The 16,857-nt window shown below is 43.5% G+C and overlaps 1 protein-coding gene across 3 annotated transcripts in view; it reads left to right on the top strand.

Moving 5' to 3' along the window:
• PATJ (PATJ crumbs cell polarity complex component) overlaps positions 1-16,857 on the top strand; it is a 370,230-nt gene that overhangs the window by 200,216 nt on the left and 153,157 nt on the right. For all 3 annotated transcript variants that reach the window (XM_055139113.1, XM_055139112.1, XM_055139111.1), the window contains exon 28: positions 10,707-10,903. In XM_055139113.1, coding sequence (XP_054995088.1) covers positions 10,707-10,903 — 197 coding nt within the window. The remainder of the gene's footprint in view (positions 1-10,706; positions 10,904-16,857) is intronic.

The following is a 16,857-nucleotide window of genomic DNA, read 5'->3' as shown; positions in this document are numbered from 1 at the left end:
TTTGTGCTGAGTCAGCCTCACTCATGTGCTCTCTCTGAAATTCCGAATCAACGAATACAATGACGCGCCTTGCATTGCATTTTCAAAAGAGTTCAGGACTATTTTTTACCCCCAGTACACTAATGTCACTTTCCTTCTTTTCCTATGGAAATTCTAATTTTCCTCTTAATACCTTCTAAGTAGAAGCAATGAAAATTAACGGGAAATGTCTGAGATTTGAAGGAGAGGGAGGCAGTCTGGGAGGTGGGGAGAGATGGAGAGAGAAAGATGAAGATTGAGGTTCTAAAATTGTCTAGTGGGTGGTCAAAATGAGGGTCTCATGGCATCCCAGGCGTGCTTGTGAGACTGAGAGTCTCTTGGTATTAGATTAGTCTTGTGAAGGTAATATTTAAAGACAGACTTAAATTTTGGTGTTTGCGATCTTTGTGGATGACCGTTAGAATTGCAAGAGACCACTCTCTCTCTCCCTCTCCCTCTCTCTCTTCCTCTCTCTCTCTCTGCCCCCCCGCCCGTCGTGTGTGTGTGTGTGTGTGTGTGTGTGTGTGTGTGTGTGTGTGTGTGTCTCAGATTTAAAACATGAAGGACCGAAATGGTTCCTTCATGTAAGGAGGTAACATGAGAAAATGAGGATTCTAAAAAGAGCTTTTGTAACTGAGAGAGAAACTTAAAGCCATTTGCATTCTTCATAATTTTACCGGAGTGATTTAGCAGAGTTCCATGGAGAAATAATTGAAGTATGTTCCAGAAGCTTTTCATTCCTAGCTATAGATTAGCTTCGGAACCCTAGACCAGATCTTCATTTCTTTGTTTATAGTGTGGGGTTCAAGGGGAGGAAGTGCTGGAAGGAGATAGCTTTACATGATTTCTGAGTTTGTTTTGCCTGAATTAAAAGTTCCTGATTCCATGATATGATGAAAACATAGCATTTAATGTATCCGAAGAGTTGAATCTGACATCTTTTCAGCCCTTCCTGGTTGTGAGTATAAATAGAAATTTTAGGATAACCCATAAGACCTGAAAAATCTTAATGAAAATTTGACTGGAGATTAAAGAGCATATATGCTACAGAGCATTTGACACTTTTACTATCAAATTACCCTTTCTGTTTTAATGATGTTGCAAAAAAAAAAATGATCAACTAAGGACCTTTTGGCTTTTCAAGTTTCTCCAGTTTGATAGAGTGGGTTTTAAAGGATAATGTATACAGAGTCATTTGTTTTTTGAATGGTCCTAATGGAGTCTTTTAATACAGTACTTTGAAATGCAGCTCTCAAGAGGAAACCATTATCCTGCTCCTTTGAAATAAAAGAATGCGTTGTCTTCAGAAAAGAAATTGTATCTCATGCTTTGGGGTCTGAAGCCACTCCATGTGTAGGACTTTGGGGTGTTGGCAGGTCCGTGAGGCAGAGCCACTGAGAAGACTGGAGCCGTTGTCCACTTGTGCTCTCAGCAGGCAGGCTTTTCCTTAAATTAGCCATCAAACATAAGCCAGGCGCTGTTTCAGATGCAGAAGAGAGCAGAGGACTGGAGGGTCGAGCAACTAATGAATATTTTATTCTGCACCAGGACAATAGAAGACCATGATAGCGCTGTGAAGATTCACAGGCGAGGCTCCAGGCAGTTGGGATGGAGAAGGAACCACTAAGTAAATGATGTTGGAGGCATCGCCCAGGATGGGAGATGTGCGCTGAAAGTAGACCAAGGACCAAACACGATGACCTCTTAGTATCTGTATCGCAAATTATAATGCCCCAAATTGGAGAGAGAGTAAGAAGGACCGGACCCGCCACAGAGGCAGGGAGTGGGGTGGGGTGGGGGTGGCGGGTGGGACACTGGAAATAATGGTGGTGGAAAATGTGCACTGGTGGAGGGATGGGTGCTCAAGCATTGTTTGACTGAAACGTAATCATGCAAGTTTGTTACTGTATCTCGTGGTGATCCAATAAAACTTCTTTAAAAAGAAAAAAGATTCAGGGGCTTGAGCAATAGTACAGCAGGTTGCCTTGCACACGGCCAACCTGGGTTCGATTCCCAGCATCCCATATGGTCCCCCGAGCACCGCCAGGAGTAATTTCTGAGAGCCAGTAATTCCTTACAGTCTCAGGAGTAACCCCTGAGCATCGCCGGGTGTGACCCCCCCAAAAAAAATGATTCACAGGCAAAACTAGGGGTGGCAGGGAAGGGGGAGGCATATCCTTATATCAGTTATCAGCTGTTTAACCTCTAGCAAATTCTTTTAATATCTTGGTTTTATTTCCCACATTTAGAATGCAAAGGTGATCATTCTAAACCTGAGAGAGTAGTTTTTTTGTTTTTTTTTTTTCTTTTTGGGTCACACCCGGTGATGCACAGGAGTCACTCCTGGCTCATGCACTCAGGAATCACCCCTGGCGGTGCTCAGGGGACCATATGGGATGCTGGGATGCTGGGATACGAACCCGGGTCGGCCGCGTGCAAGGCAAACACCCTACCCGCTGTGCTATCGCTCCAGCCCCAAGAGAGAGTAGTTTTTAGCATGAGAGAAAAATGAGAGAAAAATACTACAGATTTTTGCAATACTACAGATTTCCGCCTATGTGTCTGTAATTCTCACCACTCTCTCCACCAAACTCCCTATGTCGCCCCACCCCAGAAGGACCTCACTGTTCATTCCTCCAATTGTCCTCCCCGCCGCCGGAGCTTATATAGATTTTCTCCATTCTAGGGGTTAGTTTTGTTGTTTTTTTCCCAATTTTCTTGCTTTAGCATGCACCCATGCTAATGCTCCCAGTCCTTCCAGTGCTGTTTCTAAAACTCTCCTGTTGCTTCTTCCTGTCACTCCCGACTGCTGACTGTAGACTGTGATGTCTGCTCCCCACGGTTCACCTAGCTCCTCCCCCAACGATGGGCAACCTGATTATCCCCAACTCTCTTCTATCTCAAATAACATTGTACCAGACATCTATGGACCATCCCCTTGAGACCTACAGAGGAATTTGTTAAGATTCTGTGTGCCCAGGAGTTGGGGTGGGGTCCGGCTTGTAGAGTATGTATGTGCTTAATTTGATTAAGAAGTGTCAGGCTGTTCTCCAGAATGAGCATATCATTTAACACTCCAAGCAAAGGGCCTGGAATTGCATATCCCCATATTTCCAGCACTTTTTTTTATTGAACCACTGTGAGTTAGAGCATTACAAAATTGCTCGTGATTGCATTTTAGTCATATAATATTCCAACACCCACCCCTCCACCAGTGTAATTTTCCAGCACCAATGTCCACAGTCTCTCTCCCACCCCTTCAAGCCACCCCCCACCCCAGCCTGCCTCTATGGCAGGCAGCTCTCCTCCCTCTCTCTCTCTCTCTCTCTCTCTCTCTCTCTCTCTCTCTCTCTCTCTCTCTCTCTCTCTCTCTCTCTCTCTCTCTCTCTCCCCCCCCCCATTTTAGGCATTATGGTTTCTCCAGAACTTCTTAATGACTCAACTTCCAGGCATTTGCCAGTTTAATAGTGCAATCTGATCTTATTTAATTTGTATTTTAGTAGTTATCCATAAATCTGGACATTTCTTAATATGCCTGAGAACCTTTTACATTGTATATCTTTTGAATACTTTCCTATTGGTGCTGTTACCTTTTACTGCATGACTTGTAGGTGTTCTCTGTGTATTGATTTCCTGTTGATTTTAAGTACTGTGGTTCTCAGGGTCAGAGCAATAGCACAACCATGGCCTCACACATGGCCAACCTGTGTTCAATCCCTGGCATCCCGTATAGTTCCCCAAGCCCCACAAGAAGTGATCTCTGAGCACAGAGCCAGGAGTAAGTTCTGGTCACAACTGGGTGTGACCCCAACCCCCGCCAAAAAAAAACCCCTAATATTCGCCTTTTCTGCCATATTTTCTATTTGTAAATTTAAGTTCAGAGATGGCCTATTATCTTCTTAGTTAGTAGCTTTGGAAAAGTGTTCTAAAGAATCAAATAGAGGGTACATCTTTTCAAATCCTTTCTCGGTCTATAAACATGGTATTTCATTTTTTTCTGCTTGTTTATTACTATGGTTGTTTTCCTTGAAGAAGAGCATTGATATTTAACTGTCCTTGTGTTACCCATGTGTACCATTTTTCATTAGTTATTTATTCCTAGGTTGACTCGCTCTCGGGCTTACTCCTGGCTGTATGCTCAGGAATCACTCCAGGCAATGCTTGGGAAACCATTTCCCATATAGATTGAAAGTGGGTCAGTTGTATGCAAGGCAAGTGCCTTACCAGCTGTACTATATCTCCAGTTTTTGTTGTTGTTGTTGTTTTGCTTTTTGGGTCACACCCGGTGATGCACAGGGGTCACTCCTGGCTCTGCACTCAGGAATTACTCCTGGCGGTGCTCGGGGGACCCTATGGGATGCTGGGAATCGAACCTGGGTTGGCCTCGTGAAAGGCAAACGCCCTATCCACTGTGCTATTGCTCCAGCCCCTGTCCAGTTTTTTTTCTTATGTAGACAAAAGTCACAAATATTGACATAATTCTAGAGTTGAAGTGTATTAGATAACAAAGCTCTAATATTAACATTATTAAGTATTAAAATGAATTTTTAATGTCAAACTTATTATATCTGATCACAGGATTGTTAAGTCCTTGTCTAAGAATTAAGCTCCCTGTTGTCAGTTGAGCTCTCTGTGTTATTGTTTTTGGTTGTTGTTGAGTTTAGTTGGCTTCTATTTTCCCATGTAATGCTGTGTGCTCCTCCTGGAATTTCAGTATGGAGGGATTAGGAGGTGGTCCAGAGACGTCAGGATCTATGGTCTGGGCCAATAGGTTGACATGGTGGTGGATAAGGAGGTAGGCATGGCTGCCAGGGATATTGAAAGTAGGGGTGTTGTGAGGAGGCTGCCCAGCCTGACTCCAGGAAGATGCCACAGTTCTCAGCCCGGGCACCGGAGTACCTGATGGCATCTCTGTAGAGAAAATTTGTGAAGTGATGGGGTTAAGCCCTTGGCATGGCTGCAGTGGTGGGGTGTGGGTGCAGCTTCAGCAGGTCAGGTACGTGGCAGGCCAGCCTCCCAAGGGTGCCCAGAGTTTTCAGCTGCAGAGACCTGCACTTCTTTTAATTTTAGCTGCTTGGTCCATCTCCTTGGAGATTTAGTCTGAATCGGTAGAACAGGGTCAGTGGGTGAGTCAATGTGTAAGCAGCTGTGGGAGGTGGGCCTCTTCAGTTTTATTCTGAGGTTGAATCATACAAAATTGTCATTCCTACATCAGACAATGATAAAATGTTGCCTATCTGAGGGGTCAAATTAAATGGCTTTAATATCTTTGTGAATCAAGTTAGCTTTAAAAAATCTCATATGCCAAAATCATAAGCTAAATAAGGCTATACTTTTTTTTTTTGACAGGGGAGGGGATTCTGGGTGCCACACCTGGTGATTTCAGGGGTTTTGCCTGACTCTGCACTCAGGCATCACTCTTGGCAGTGCTCAGGGGACCATATGTGATGCAGGGAATGGAACCCAGATTAGCTACGTGCAAGGCAAGCACCTTACCTGCTGTCCTATCTCTCTGGCCCCAAGGCTATATTTTTCTTGAATTCTCTTTATTTTTGAATTCAGATCTATTCCATCCCCGGAACTGCTTATGGTCCCTAGAGCACTGTGAGGAGTGAGTCCTGAGTGCAAAACCAAGAATAACCCCTGAGCACTGCTGAGGATGACAAAATAAAATAATAATAATAATAATAATAATAATAAGGTAGACTGCTTTTTTTCCCATTTTTCATGTTTTGAAACAACTTACATAAGATAAAATATTACAATTTGAAATTTGATGGAATTCAAATGCAAAAATATCTAGGACAGGATTTCAGACGCGGGCACACCTGGCCTTGCTCAAGGCTTACAGGTAGCTCTGTGCTGGGGATCACTCCTGACACGGTGCTTAGGGGACCATGTGGAATTCTGGGGATCCAACCCAGTTGGCTGTGTGCATTACCCACTGTACTGCCTCTCCAGTTCTGACAAAGATTCTTATTTAAAGGAATATGGTTTTGGTTATTATTTCGGTGTCTTTAACAACGCGTTCATTTTTCTTGTGCTAAACATGGCATTTAAAATTTCCTCAAAAATTAGGGATTAAAATGAATCTGGCATCTATATTTAAATGAAAAGGCTGGAGAGATAATAAAGCAGGTAGGGGGTTTGTCTTGTACACAGCTGAGCTGGGATCCATCCCTGGTACGCCCAGGGCCCCTTGAACCTCACCATTAGTAATAAGCCCTGAGCACCAGTGGGTATGGCCAAAAATAACACAAAATAAAATGGATTACCTTTCCGCTCATCCTAATAGACCATAATTTAAAAACCAGTTTTCAATTCTTTTCTCTTTCTAGTTGTATATTTGTCTGTCACTATCACTGCCATCCTGTTGCTCATCGATTTGCTCAAGTAGGCACCAGTAAGTTTCCATCGTGAGACTTGTTGTTACCGTTTTTGGCATATCGAATATGCCATGGGTAGCTTGCCAGGCTCTCCGAGAGGGATGGAGGAATCGAACCTGGGTCGGCCATATGCAAGGCAAATGCCCTACTGCTGTGCTATCACTCCAGACCATTTCTGTTTTTCCTTGATTAGTTTTTGTAGAATCTTTCTTAATGTTTTTAGATAATTTGATTTTAATTTCATTTCTTTTTAATTCTAGTGAGAGGTGTGTGTGTGTGTGTGTGTGTGTGTGTGTGTGTGTGTGTGTGTGTGTGTGTGTTTCCTTGTTTGGTGGTGATAGTTCTCTTCTCATGAACTGATGCCTTTATCTCTGCTGTTTTCTGTACTTGTTTCTTTACAATTTTCTAGGCAGTTCTTTTCCCACATTCCTGGGTATAAAGTTTAGAAAAATTTTTAACTTGTTTTCTGAAAAATAATTCCAGTTTCTAAATTCTTCTTCTTCTCTGTCTACATAAAAGTCTAGACAAAATTAAGGACAACCATGAATTATGAATACTGTTTCATTACTTTCATCTTTTTCTTTCAAATTGATTTATTTCTAAATATAAGTGTTCTTGCCCCTGGTTTTATTGTGCTGGGTTGAGAGACACAGCCTGCAGGATAATTCTTGAGAGTTACAGAAGTTTCTTTTATAACCCATTATTGCCTTATGATTCCCCCAAAATGTGTGTTTTCTGCCAGATGGAGACAGAAGACTCTGAAGGCCTGAAGGCTCATTCTTTGAATTAAGAATTTGTATCTAAACCCTTGAGTTAATCTCGTTGTTCCAGTCCAGAATCTTTTTGAAACAAATTGTTTTCTACTGCAATGGCTGGGTCTGGAGAGATAGGACAGCGGGTAGGACATTGGCCTTGCACACAGCTGACCCGGGTTTGTTCACCAGCATCCGGTACGGTCTTAGAGCATCAGCAGGGTAATTTCTGAGCTCAGAGCCAAGAGTAATCCCTGAGATGGCAAGCAAGTGTGGTCTAAAAACAACAACAACAAAATCTACCGTAGTGGCTTCTGAGGGGGAACTTGCCTCTTTTATTTCATTTTGCCTTCTTAATATAGTATACACACTTCCCTCTCTTACCCGGTAAGTCCCATTAGTAGAGAAAAGTGTAACTGTGGAACCTGGGAAATGAGGTCTCTTATAAGAGGTATTCCTGGGCCCCCTGGGGACACAGGACCTCTGCAGTGCTCCCAAATTGGGATGTTATTTCTGTAAACTATACACTACCTTTTAACATTTTGCTCTGATTTCTTGTCACCCATTTGGGACCCCAAATATTTTCAGTTTGCTGCCAGATTGTCTCACACTCTCTCCTCTTCTCCCTTCTTGCGCTCTTTTTCCTGTAACAAACTTCTGCACATTATCAAAACTCTACTCAAACTCTGCTTTTACTGAGAAATCTCTTCTAGTTGCTCTGTTGGCTCTTGGGGCTCTGAAAGCAGTGTAGGCTAACACATTTAAGTTACTGTTATTTACCGATCTACATCGTTATAAAGAGAGTGTTGAATTGCCAGTACTGTGGCAAGTCACTGTCACTGTCATCCTGTTGCTCATCGATTTGTTCGAGCGGGCAGCAGTAACGTCTCTCATTGAGAGACTTATTGTTACTGTTTTTGGCATATCCAATACACACGGGTAGCTTGCCAGGCTCTGCCGCGCGGGCTCGATACTCTCGGTAGCTTGCCGGGCTCTCCGAAAGGGCTGGAGGAATCGAACTCGGGTCAGCCGCATGAAAGGCAAACACCCAACCGCTGTGCTGTCGCTCCAGCCACTGTGGCAAGTAGCACTTCTATTTCAGTGATTGCAGTTATTTAATGTTTGTTGTGTTAATGTTTGCCTCTCCTAGTATGTGATACAAGCATCTTGATGTTCATGATAATTTATAAGCCTTTTTCTCATTTTATGACTATTATATACCTATAGAGATGGTGAAAGTCTAACACAAAATTCTTATACTTTTGGGTCAAATTGTGACCCAAAAGACAAATCAATATTATTATCAGTAAAAAAATAATATAATAAAGTACCCTCACAGTGTCTTGGTTGTTGACCAATAAAAAATGGCTTTGTGTTTTTATTTTGTAGTTATATGACCTAAGGATTTTTCCTATATGAGGACAGTTTTATATATTGCAAGTTCCTTATTTTACTAACTCTACTCTTTATTATTATTATTCATCCTTTTCAGCAAAATTTCTTTAATATACCCTTCAAAGTACTTTTAAAGCAGACTGACTTGTTCTTTTTCTAAAGTAAACAGTCATGTATTGCTTGTTCTTTTAATATACAAGTATACGTAAAGCAATTTTTACAAGTATGCAATTATGTACTCTTTTATTAGACAGTGCTTGATAAGTCTGTGAAAGTGATATGCAGAATTAAGCTCTCTCCCCGCTGTGTCTCACGCCCCACCTCCCATGGCCTAAAGATTCTTTCTTTGAATTAAGCTTTCAATTTGCAAGGTCCCCTCTCAGCACAACAAACTTAAGCCAAGCATTAGATGGAGAATAAAGAGGTGTAAATAGTCAGGATCTGCTGATTTGTTTTCCGCTGGTGAGAGGAAGGTCTGAGCCCACACTAGTGAGCATTGAAATGTGAGCCTGGTGGCACACTGGGGCTGAGCTGGTTGCATGTGGACTGCTGGTACCTGCTTAAAGCTCCACCAGGGGCTGGAGCAATTGTACAGCAGGTAGGGCACTTGCCTTGCATGTGGCCAACCCGGGTTCAATTCCCAGCATCCCATATGGTCCCATATGGTCCCCCAAGCACTGCCAGGAATAATTCCTTAGTGCAGAGCTAAGCCAGGAGTAACCCCTGTTCATCGCTTGGTGTGACCCAAAAAGCCAAAAACTAAAGAAAGAAAAGGAAAGGAAAGGAAAGGAAAGGAAAGGAAAGGAAAGGAAAGGAAAGGAAAGGAAAGGAAAGGAAAGGAAAGGAAAAGCTTCATCACTCCCCACAATGACCTGCTGTGTGACCTCTGGGGCATTAAACCCACACAATTGAAGCATAGTCAGCCAAATCCTAAAATCAGTAGTGAAAAGTTAAGACAAAATGGAATAAAAGAATGATAGCAGAAGTCTTTATTTTTCTTGGAGATGAATTTTATTTCATCTTCTCAGCATCCCAGATGAAGAAGTGGAATCCCATAAGAGAAAATAATATATGGTTTGGACATTTACTATGTGACATATTTGTAGACTGATGCAGCTCTGACCATTAAACCAGTGTTCTAATTGCCCTTGTTTTCCCCTCACCGAACATCCAATATTACTAGTGCCTTTTCCCAGAAGTATAGTAGTAGCACTGTAGCACTGTCGCACTGTCGTCCCATTGTTCATCGATTTGCTCGAGCAGGCACCAGTAACGTCTCTATTGTGAGACTTGTTACTGTTTTTTGCATATTGAATACGCCATGGGGAGCTTGCCAGGCTCTGCCATATGGGCTGGATACTTTCAGTAGCTTGCTGGGCTCTCTGAGACGGACAGAGGAATCGAACCTGGGTCAGCCGCCTGCAAGGCAAACGCCCTACCCGCTGTGCTATAGGCTAATCTGTCCTGAAGTATAATAAATGAGAATTCATTGCTGATATTACTCCTCCGTGGACTGAAGTCTAGAAGACTTGAAGAATCCCATCAACTTGATTCAGAGTGCTAGCTTCAGGTTCAAACTTTGCTTAGCACCCAGTGGCAACCAGAAAATAGTCTTTGATCTCCGTCCTGACCTCCTCCCTTCACTTTGTTTTTGCCTTTTAGAGTGGGACAAGGAAATCAGATTTCCTACCATATGCGGTCACTATGTTAGTTAAGAACATAATATAGTGGGGCTGGAGCCCTGGCACAGCAGGTAGGGCGTTTGCATTGCACTCGGCCAACCCAGGTTTGATTTCCAGCTTCCCATATGGTCCCCTGAGCACCGCCAGGAGTAAATCCTGAGTGCAAAGCCAGGAGTAACCCCTGAGTGTCGCCTGGAGTGACCCAAAAAGAAAAAAAAAGAACATAATATAGGGAAAGTATTTCCACCTCTAAAATAGAGAAAACAGGATTTAAAAAAAATAACAGCCATCACCTTTACATAAGACTACAAAAACCCAAAAAAGAAAAAAGAAAAAGGATTACACAAACCCCTCCGATGCACCATTCTCAGAAGCATGTATTGTGCAGCAAGGGTGGGAAAATGCTGTCATGTCTATGATATCCATTCAATGGCTCTATTTATATATTTGTTTGTCTTTTTCTTTTTTAATAGAAAAAATCAGGCAGAGATATGCAGACCTGCCGGGAGAATTGCACATCATTGAACTCGAAAAGGATAAGAATGGACTTGGGCTCAGTCTTGCTGGCAATAAGGACAGGTCACGCATGAGTATCTTTGTGGTAGGAATTAACCCGGAAGGACCCGCTGCCATGGACGGACGGCTGAGGATTGGAGATGAACTGTTAGAGGTGAGGGGCTCTATGTTTTTCATTCTCCTTTAGCAGAGTGAGGGAGCCAAGAGGAAAGTATACAGAAAAGCAAGGTGATGGAGTAGGGGGAGGTTGGGAGGGCGATGTTGACAAACTATTTCCTTCAACTCTTGAGAAGCATTCTCAAAACTACCGTTGCTTGTAAACGTTATTTGCTGCTTGAGTAGAAACCAATCTCTCAAGTTAATTTAGGAACTCAAATCACGCGAAAACACAGTAAGAGAATAGGGCCTGCTCTTAGTATCAACTCAGAAACGTTCAAAAGTGATTTGATTGTTTTCAACCTTATGTCTCGGGTCTATATCAAAGTTCTCTTTGGAATGTGAATCAGTCATTAAATTTGATATTTGTTTTTATTGCATTATCGTTCCGTTGGAGGGGAACTCTTCCAGCCAACAAAAACTTGTGCGCTGGTGGTCAGGAAACGGTTAATGTCTGTGACCTTGGTGATTTAGGTTAAGGCTACACCGGTTCCTTTTTTAAGAACAAGATAAAGAGAACCTGAGAAGAAGACTGATCCTCTGCAAAATTGCTCCCCAGACCATCTCAGCAGTCATCTGAAAGGTTATTCTCATTTCCCTAAGCTGAAAGTCAGGATTTCTGTTTCGAGTTTGTCAGAGCTTGAGATTGATTTGCTTGTTCAACCATTCACTGAGTTGTTCTGTTTTGACTGGGCTCAGAAGGAGAAATAACGATATCCCGTGCCTTCATCCAGAGCACTTGCAGCCTAGGGGAGGAAAACAAACACTGAGAGGCCAGCTGCAATGCAAAATGAGACAGAGCAGGAGCTAAAAGATTTCCCACCCCAGCCTCCACAGCCCCTTTCACTGCCGAGCTCGCCGAGTGCACGCTCGTTCTGGGATTGAGCATCAGCCCATGTCTGACTTCTCAGCTCTTTGGTGTTTACTCACGGTGCTCCCAGGACTCTTGGATAAGATCCTCTAACACTCAGACTCTCTGGGCAGCTGACTCACGGAAGCACTGCATGTCAGGGCTTTCAACGAGCCTCTGCCCCTCCGAGAATCCATGTCCGCTGTCACCCTGGAGTGGCTTCCCTTGTCCTTCTGTAATCTCACATCCCAACAAAAGACCCACATGGGATCTTAATATTAGTGTGATCGTTGCAGAAATAGAAGCAAAGGTGTGGCTGCATGTGGTAACCAGTGGGGTTCCTCGCTTCAGGTTCATTTCCCCTGGATGCTCCTTGGAGACATATTCAAAGATGAGAGAAGTGATGGTGGCACTGAGTAGGTGGTTCAAAGCTGAGCTCATGTTTCACATGTGGGGGGACTTGGGTCCCGCCCCTAGCACCTCATAGATCCCAGGAACACGCCTGAACTGACCTCCTAGAACCATATCTGTTGTCCTTCTGAACTCACCTCCCTCTCCCTCACCCCTCCTAAAAAGAAAGGAAAGGGAAAAAAAATCTGATAGTGGCAGTAATAATGAGGAAAATAGAATTGATTTGTAATTGTTTATAACACTAGAACTATGTGCTACCTATTTGTCCATATATTTGTATTCCCTATTCATAGGACTCTATATTCTTGAGTGCTATTATTATCCCTGTTATGTGGCCAGGCCATGGTGGAGCGATAGCACAGCGGGTAGGGGTTTGCCTTGCAGCCAACCCAGGTTCGATTCCTCCATCCCTCTCAGAGAGCACAGCAAGCTACTGAAAGTATCCTGCCCGCACAGCAGAGCCAGACAAGCTACCTGTGGCATATTCAATATGCCAAAAACAGTAACAACAAGTCTCACAATGGAGACGTTACTGATGCTTGCTCAAGCAAATTGATGAACAATGGGAAGCCAGTGCTATAGTGCTATTATGTGGCCATCATAATTACATAAATGCCTTACTCAATACTGTAAAACTAAGTGACTTAACTTGGGTTAGAACCCAGGCCTTGAAAAGGCACATGAAAAAATGCTCCACATTGCTAGTCATCAGGGAAATACAATAATGAGATATCATTTCACACCACAGAGACTGGCACACATTCAAAAGAATAGTAGCAACCAGTGCTGGCATGGATGTGGGGAAAAAGGGATGCTCTTTCACTGTTGGTGGGAATGCCGACCGGTCCAGCCTTTCTGGAAAACAATATGGACAGTCCTTCAAAAACTAGAAATTGAGCTTCCATGTGACCCCACAATACCACTTCTGGGAATATATACCAAGGATGCAAAAAAGCACAGTAAAAATGACATCTGTACCTATATGTTCATAGCAGCACTGTTCAGTATAGCCAAAATGTGGAAACAACCCAAGTGTCTAGAACAGAAAACTGGTTAAAGAAACTTTGGTACAATCTACACAATGGAATACTATGCAGCTGTTAGGAGAGATAAAGTCATGAAATTTGCTTATAAATGGATAGACATGGAGAGTATCATGCTAAGTGAAATGAGTCAGAAAGAGAGGGACAGATATAGAGGGACTGCACTCATTTGTGGAGTATAGAATAACATCACATAAGGCTGACATCCAAGAGCAGTAGATATAAGGGCCAAGAGGATTTCCCCATAGCTGGAAGACTGCTTCATGAGTGGCGGGGAGAAGGCAGATGGAATAGAGAATGGATCACTAAGAAAATGATGACTGGAGGAATCAGTCAGGATGGGAGATGTGTGCCGAAAGTAGATAATGGACCAAACATGATGACCTCTCAGTGTCTGTGTTGCAAGCAATAATGCCCAAAAGTAGAGAGAGAGTATGGAGAAAATGTTTGCCATAGAGGCAGGGGGAGGGTGGGAAAGGGGGTGTATACCAGGGATGTTGGTGGTGGGGAATATGCACTGGTGGAAGGATGGGTGTTTGATCATTGTGTGATTGTAATCCAAACATGAAAGCTTGTAACTATCTCATGGTGATTTAATTTAAAAAAAAAGAAAAGAAAAGAAACAGGCCTTACAGACTTCCAGATCTAAGCTCTAGCCACTGAGGAAAACTGGATTCCCCTTGGTACATCTTCATCCAAATTCCTTTCACTTAAATCCATGAGAATCCTAACTTATATTGATCTAGGGAACCATGTATATTAAGTCACTCTGACATGCTCTGTGTACCTAGACACTGATTTCCTGTCTTACATGGCATATGGAAATGTTCCAGAGGTTGTCATTTGGAACATAAAAATTCTAGTTCTATTCACTTGACCTTATTAAGCCTCAAGGCAGAATGTCCTTTGGGGTTCAGAGAAACAGGAGCATTGGTATTTTATTTTTCTGTCTAGCATTTTATTAGATATAGGTAACAAATGAATAGTAGCAGCAGAGAAAATGTGAGGTTTTTACAGACCAAATACAAAATGGAACGTCAAGAAAACAATGACCGCTGGCTAAAAGACATGCTTGGATTTATACTTCTCCTTTCAGTTATTGGCTGCATCTCAAGAGGCATCCGACGTTGTGCCTGGCATCTGTAGTTGACCGTTCACTAAATCCCATTTCCTTCTGACAAACTTCTCATATCTGTTTCCTAGACCAGAGGGCTCTCCTGGGTAAAAAAAAATAATACGCACATCTTTCCTCATTGTACTGTGCTGTTCCTCCCTTGGACTCTGAATTTAGTCCTGCTGTTGACCGTGCAGCAGTTCTGTCTTCATGCAGGCAAGAGAAGAGCTAGAGGGCGACCCTTCTCTACTCTCCACTGGTTTGCCTTTCCAAGAATGAAGGTAGGGAGTGGGAGAATAGCATTGCATCCCAGAACCCAGGTTGAATCCCCATTGCCCTATAGTCCCCCGACTAGTGTTGAGAGTGACCCCCGAGTACCACCTGGAGCAACCCGTGAGCAGCATACTGGGAGATTATTCAAGCACTGCCAATATGCCCCCCACCCCCAAAATAAAGATGCATAGAGAATGGGTAAGTGGGCTTGGGATACACCCGGTGGTAAGGCACGTGCCTTGCACGTCTGAGACCCTGGGTTCAGTCCCTAGCACCACAAAAAATAAAGCACAAGAACAATAACACAGATCTGGTGGGGTGCAAATTATGGATCCTTGGCAAGTTATTTCTCTTTGCTCAGCCTCAGTGACTCTGTTTCAACCAGAAGAGACTTACTCAGACTGACTCAGTTGGTCTCCACACAGGCTGTTCTCTCAGAGGCTCTACCCACGGTCAGTTTCACGTGGGTCTCAGAGGGTGAGGTAAGAATCTCTAGAAAAAACACATCAAGTTTTGTCACAGTATGTGGCACCACCTGACGTGTTGACACCTTAATAACTGCCAGAGACTTTACTTTGGAAAGAATACTTCCATGCAGATGCATGTGCCACTTCTTTGGGAGCTGGGGGTCAGGCAGACCGGCCAGCACTCAGGGCTTACTCCTGGCTCTGTGTCACAGATCACTCCTGGCAGTGATCTGATCTCAGGGGACTGTGCGTGGTGTAGAGGACTGAACCGGGGTCAGCGGTGGTCTGCAGAGCAAGTGCCTCAAACCTGTGCTATCTCCCCAGCCAGTGCTTTAATTCAGTATTTTAAACTCAATTCAGTGGTGCGCCCCAGAGCACTAAAAGCTAGTCTCATAGAAGCTAATCTTCCCCCCAGCCCTGCCACTTCATTTCAACTCCATGGTCTACAGAGTTGTTCATGATGATTTGTCACAGGCATTCAGTATTTCAACACCAGTCCACTGCCACCTTTCCTTCCACCACTGTCTCCATTTTCCCAGCCTGCCCTCCACCTGCCCCCTGAGCGGGCCCACAACAATTTATTTTATATTGCTTGTGACCACTAAATGGCTAATGAAATGATCCCAAAAATGTTTCCGTACAAGAAAATTTGTGAAAATTGGCTCTATCTTAATGCATTAAGTCCTACATTAAGTCCTTCCTGGTCTGAGGGTTTACTAAGCTGTTGTTGCAAGTGAAGCCTTCTGTGTTAATGTTTTTGTTGGTCGAGATGGATTGATTGGCCTCTATTTAACATCCTCTCCAATCTGGTATGATACTCCTGGGGTGTCTGTGTCGTAGCATTGGAGATGTAGCTCCAGAAAATTCAGAATATTTACTGGGCAGTCTGGCCAGAGACATGGCAGTGGCTTTGGGGTGTGGGAGCAGCTGCTGGAACTTTGTTTGGGCAGGAGCTGGCCTGTCCCCCACTCCCATCCCTAAGATAACCTTGTAGGTATCAGCTGGGAATGGGTGTTAGAAAAAATTGTGTAGCTAGTTGATCCCTTTTGATATTGATTTGTGAGTCTCTGGAATAAGGATCCAGGAACTATTCTTGAAGATTGGGGTGAGTGACACTTGTACCTTCGACAGTGGCACTCACCCCAATCTTCAAGAATAGGCAGAGGGCAGTGACCAGTCACTGGGTCAGGTTTTACCGACTCCATTTCTAAGCTGAGCAAATTTGGTGCATTTGCTCAGCCAACCTCCACCGCCTTTATTCAACGAATTGCGCTGTGAAAGGCAAGATAGGTGCGTCTAGATCATTTGCATACCCTCACTATCTGCCACATTATTTCTCTTTTTAGTGTTGCTGTCATTTTTAGTTTGTTTGTTTGTTTGTTTGGAGTCACATCTGGCAGTGCTCAGGACTTACTCCTGGCTCCAAGGATCATTCCTGGCAGGGTTCAAGAGTTCAGCACCTCGCCCACTGTACTATCAGTCCAGCCCCCGTGTTATTTTCACTTCACTCACAGCCTCCTTTTAATTATACTTGGTTGGGTTTTTGTTTTCGTTGTTGTTATTGTTATTTGTTTGGGGGCCACAGCTGGCTGTGCTCAGGGCTTATTCCTGGCTCTGTCAGATGATAATAACTCCTGGCAGTTCTCAGGAGTTGTGGTGCTGGGGATCAAACCCAGAGTTGGCCACATATAAGACCACGTATACGGTCACATGTAAGGCCTTAATCCTTGTACTATCTCTTCGGTACCCAAATAAAATGAGGCTTAAATAAGATGAGCTTATATTTCTTGGAGG

The sequence above is a fragment of the Sorex araneus genome, chromosome 5, assembly GCF_027595985.1.
Source record: "Sorex araneus isolate mSorAra2 chromosome 5, mSorAra2.pri, whole genome shotgun sequence".
NCBI classification, from domain to species: Eukaryota; Metazoa; Chordata; class Mammalia; order Eulipotyphla; family Soricidae; genus Sorex; species Sorex araneus.
The sequence above is the reverse complement of the archived record's forward strand: the minus strand, read 5'-3'. Positions and strand labels throughout refer to the sequence as shown.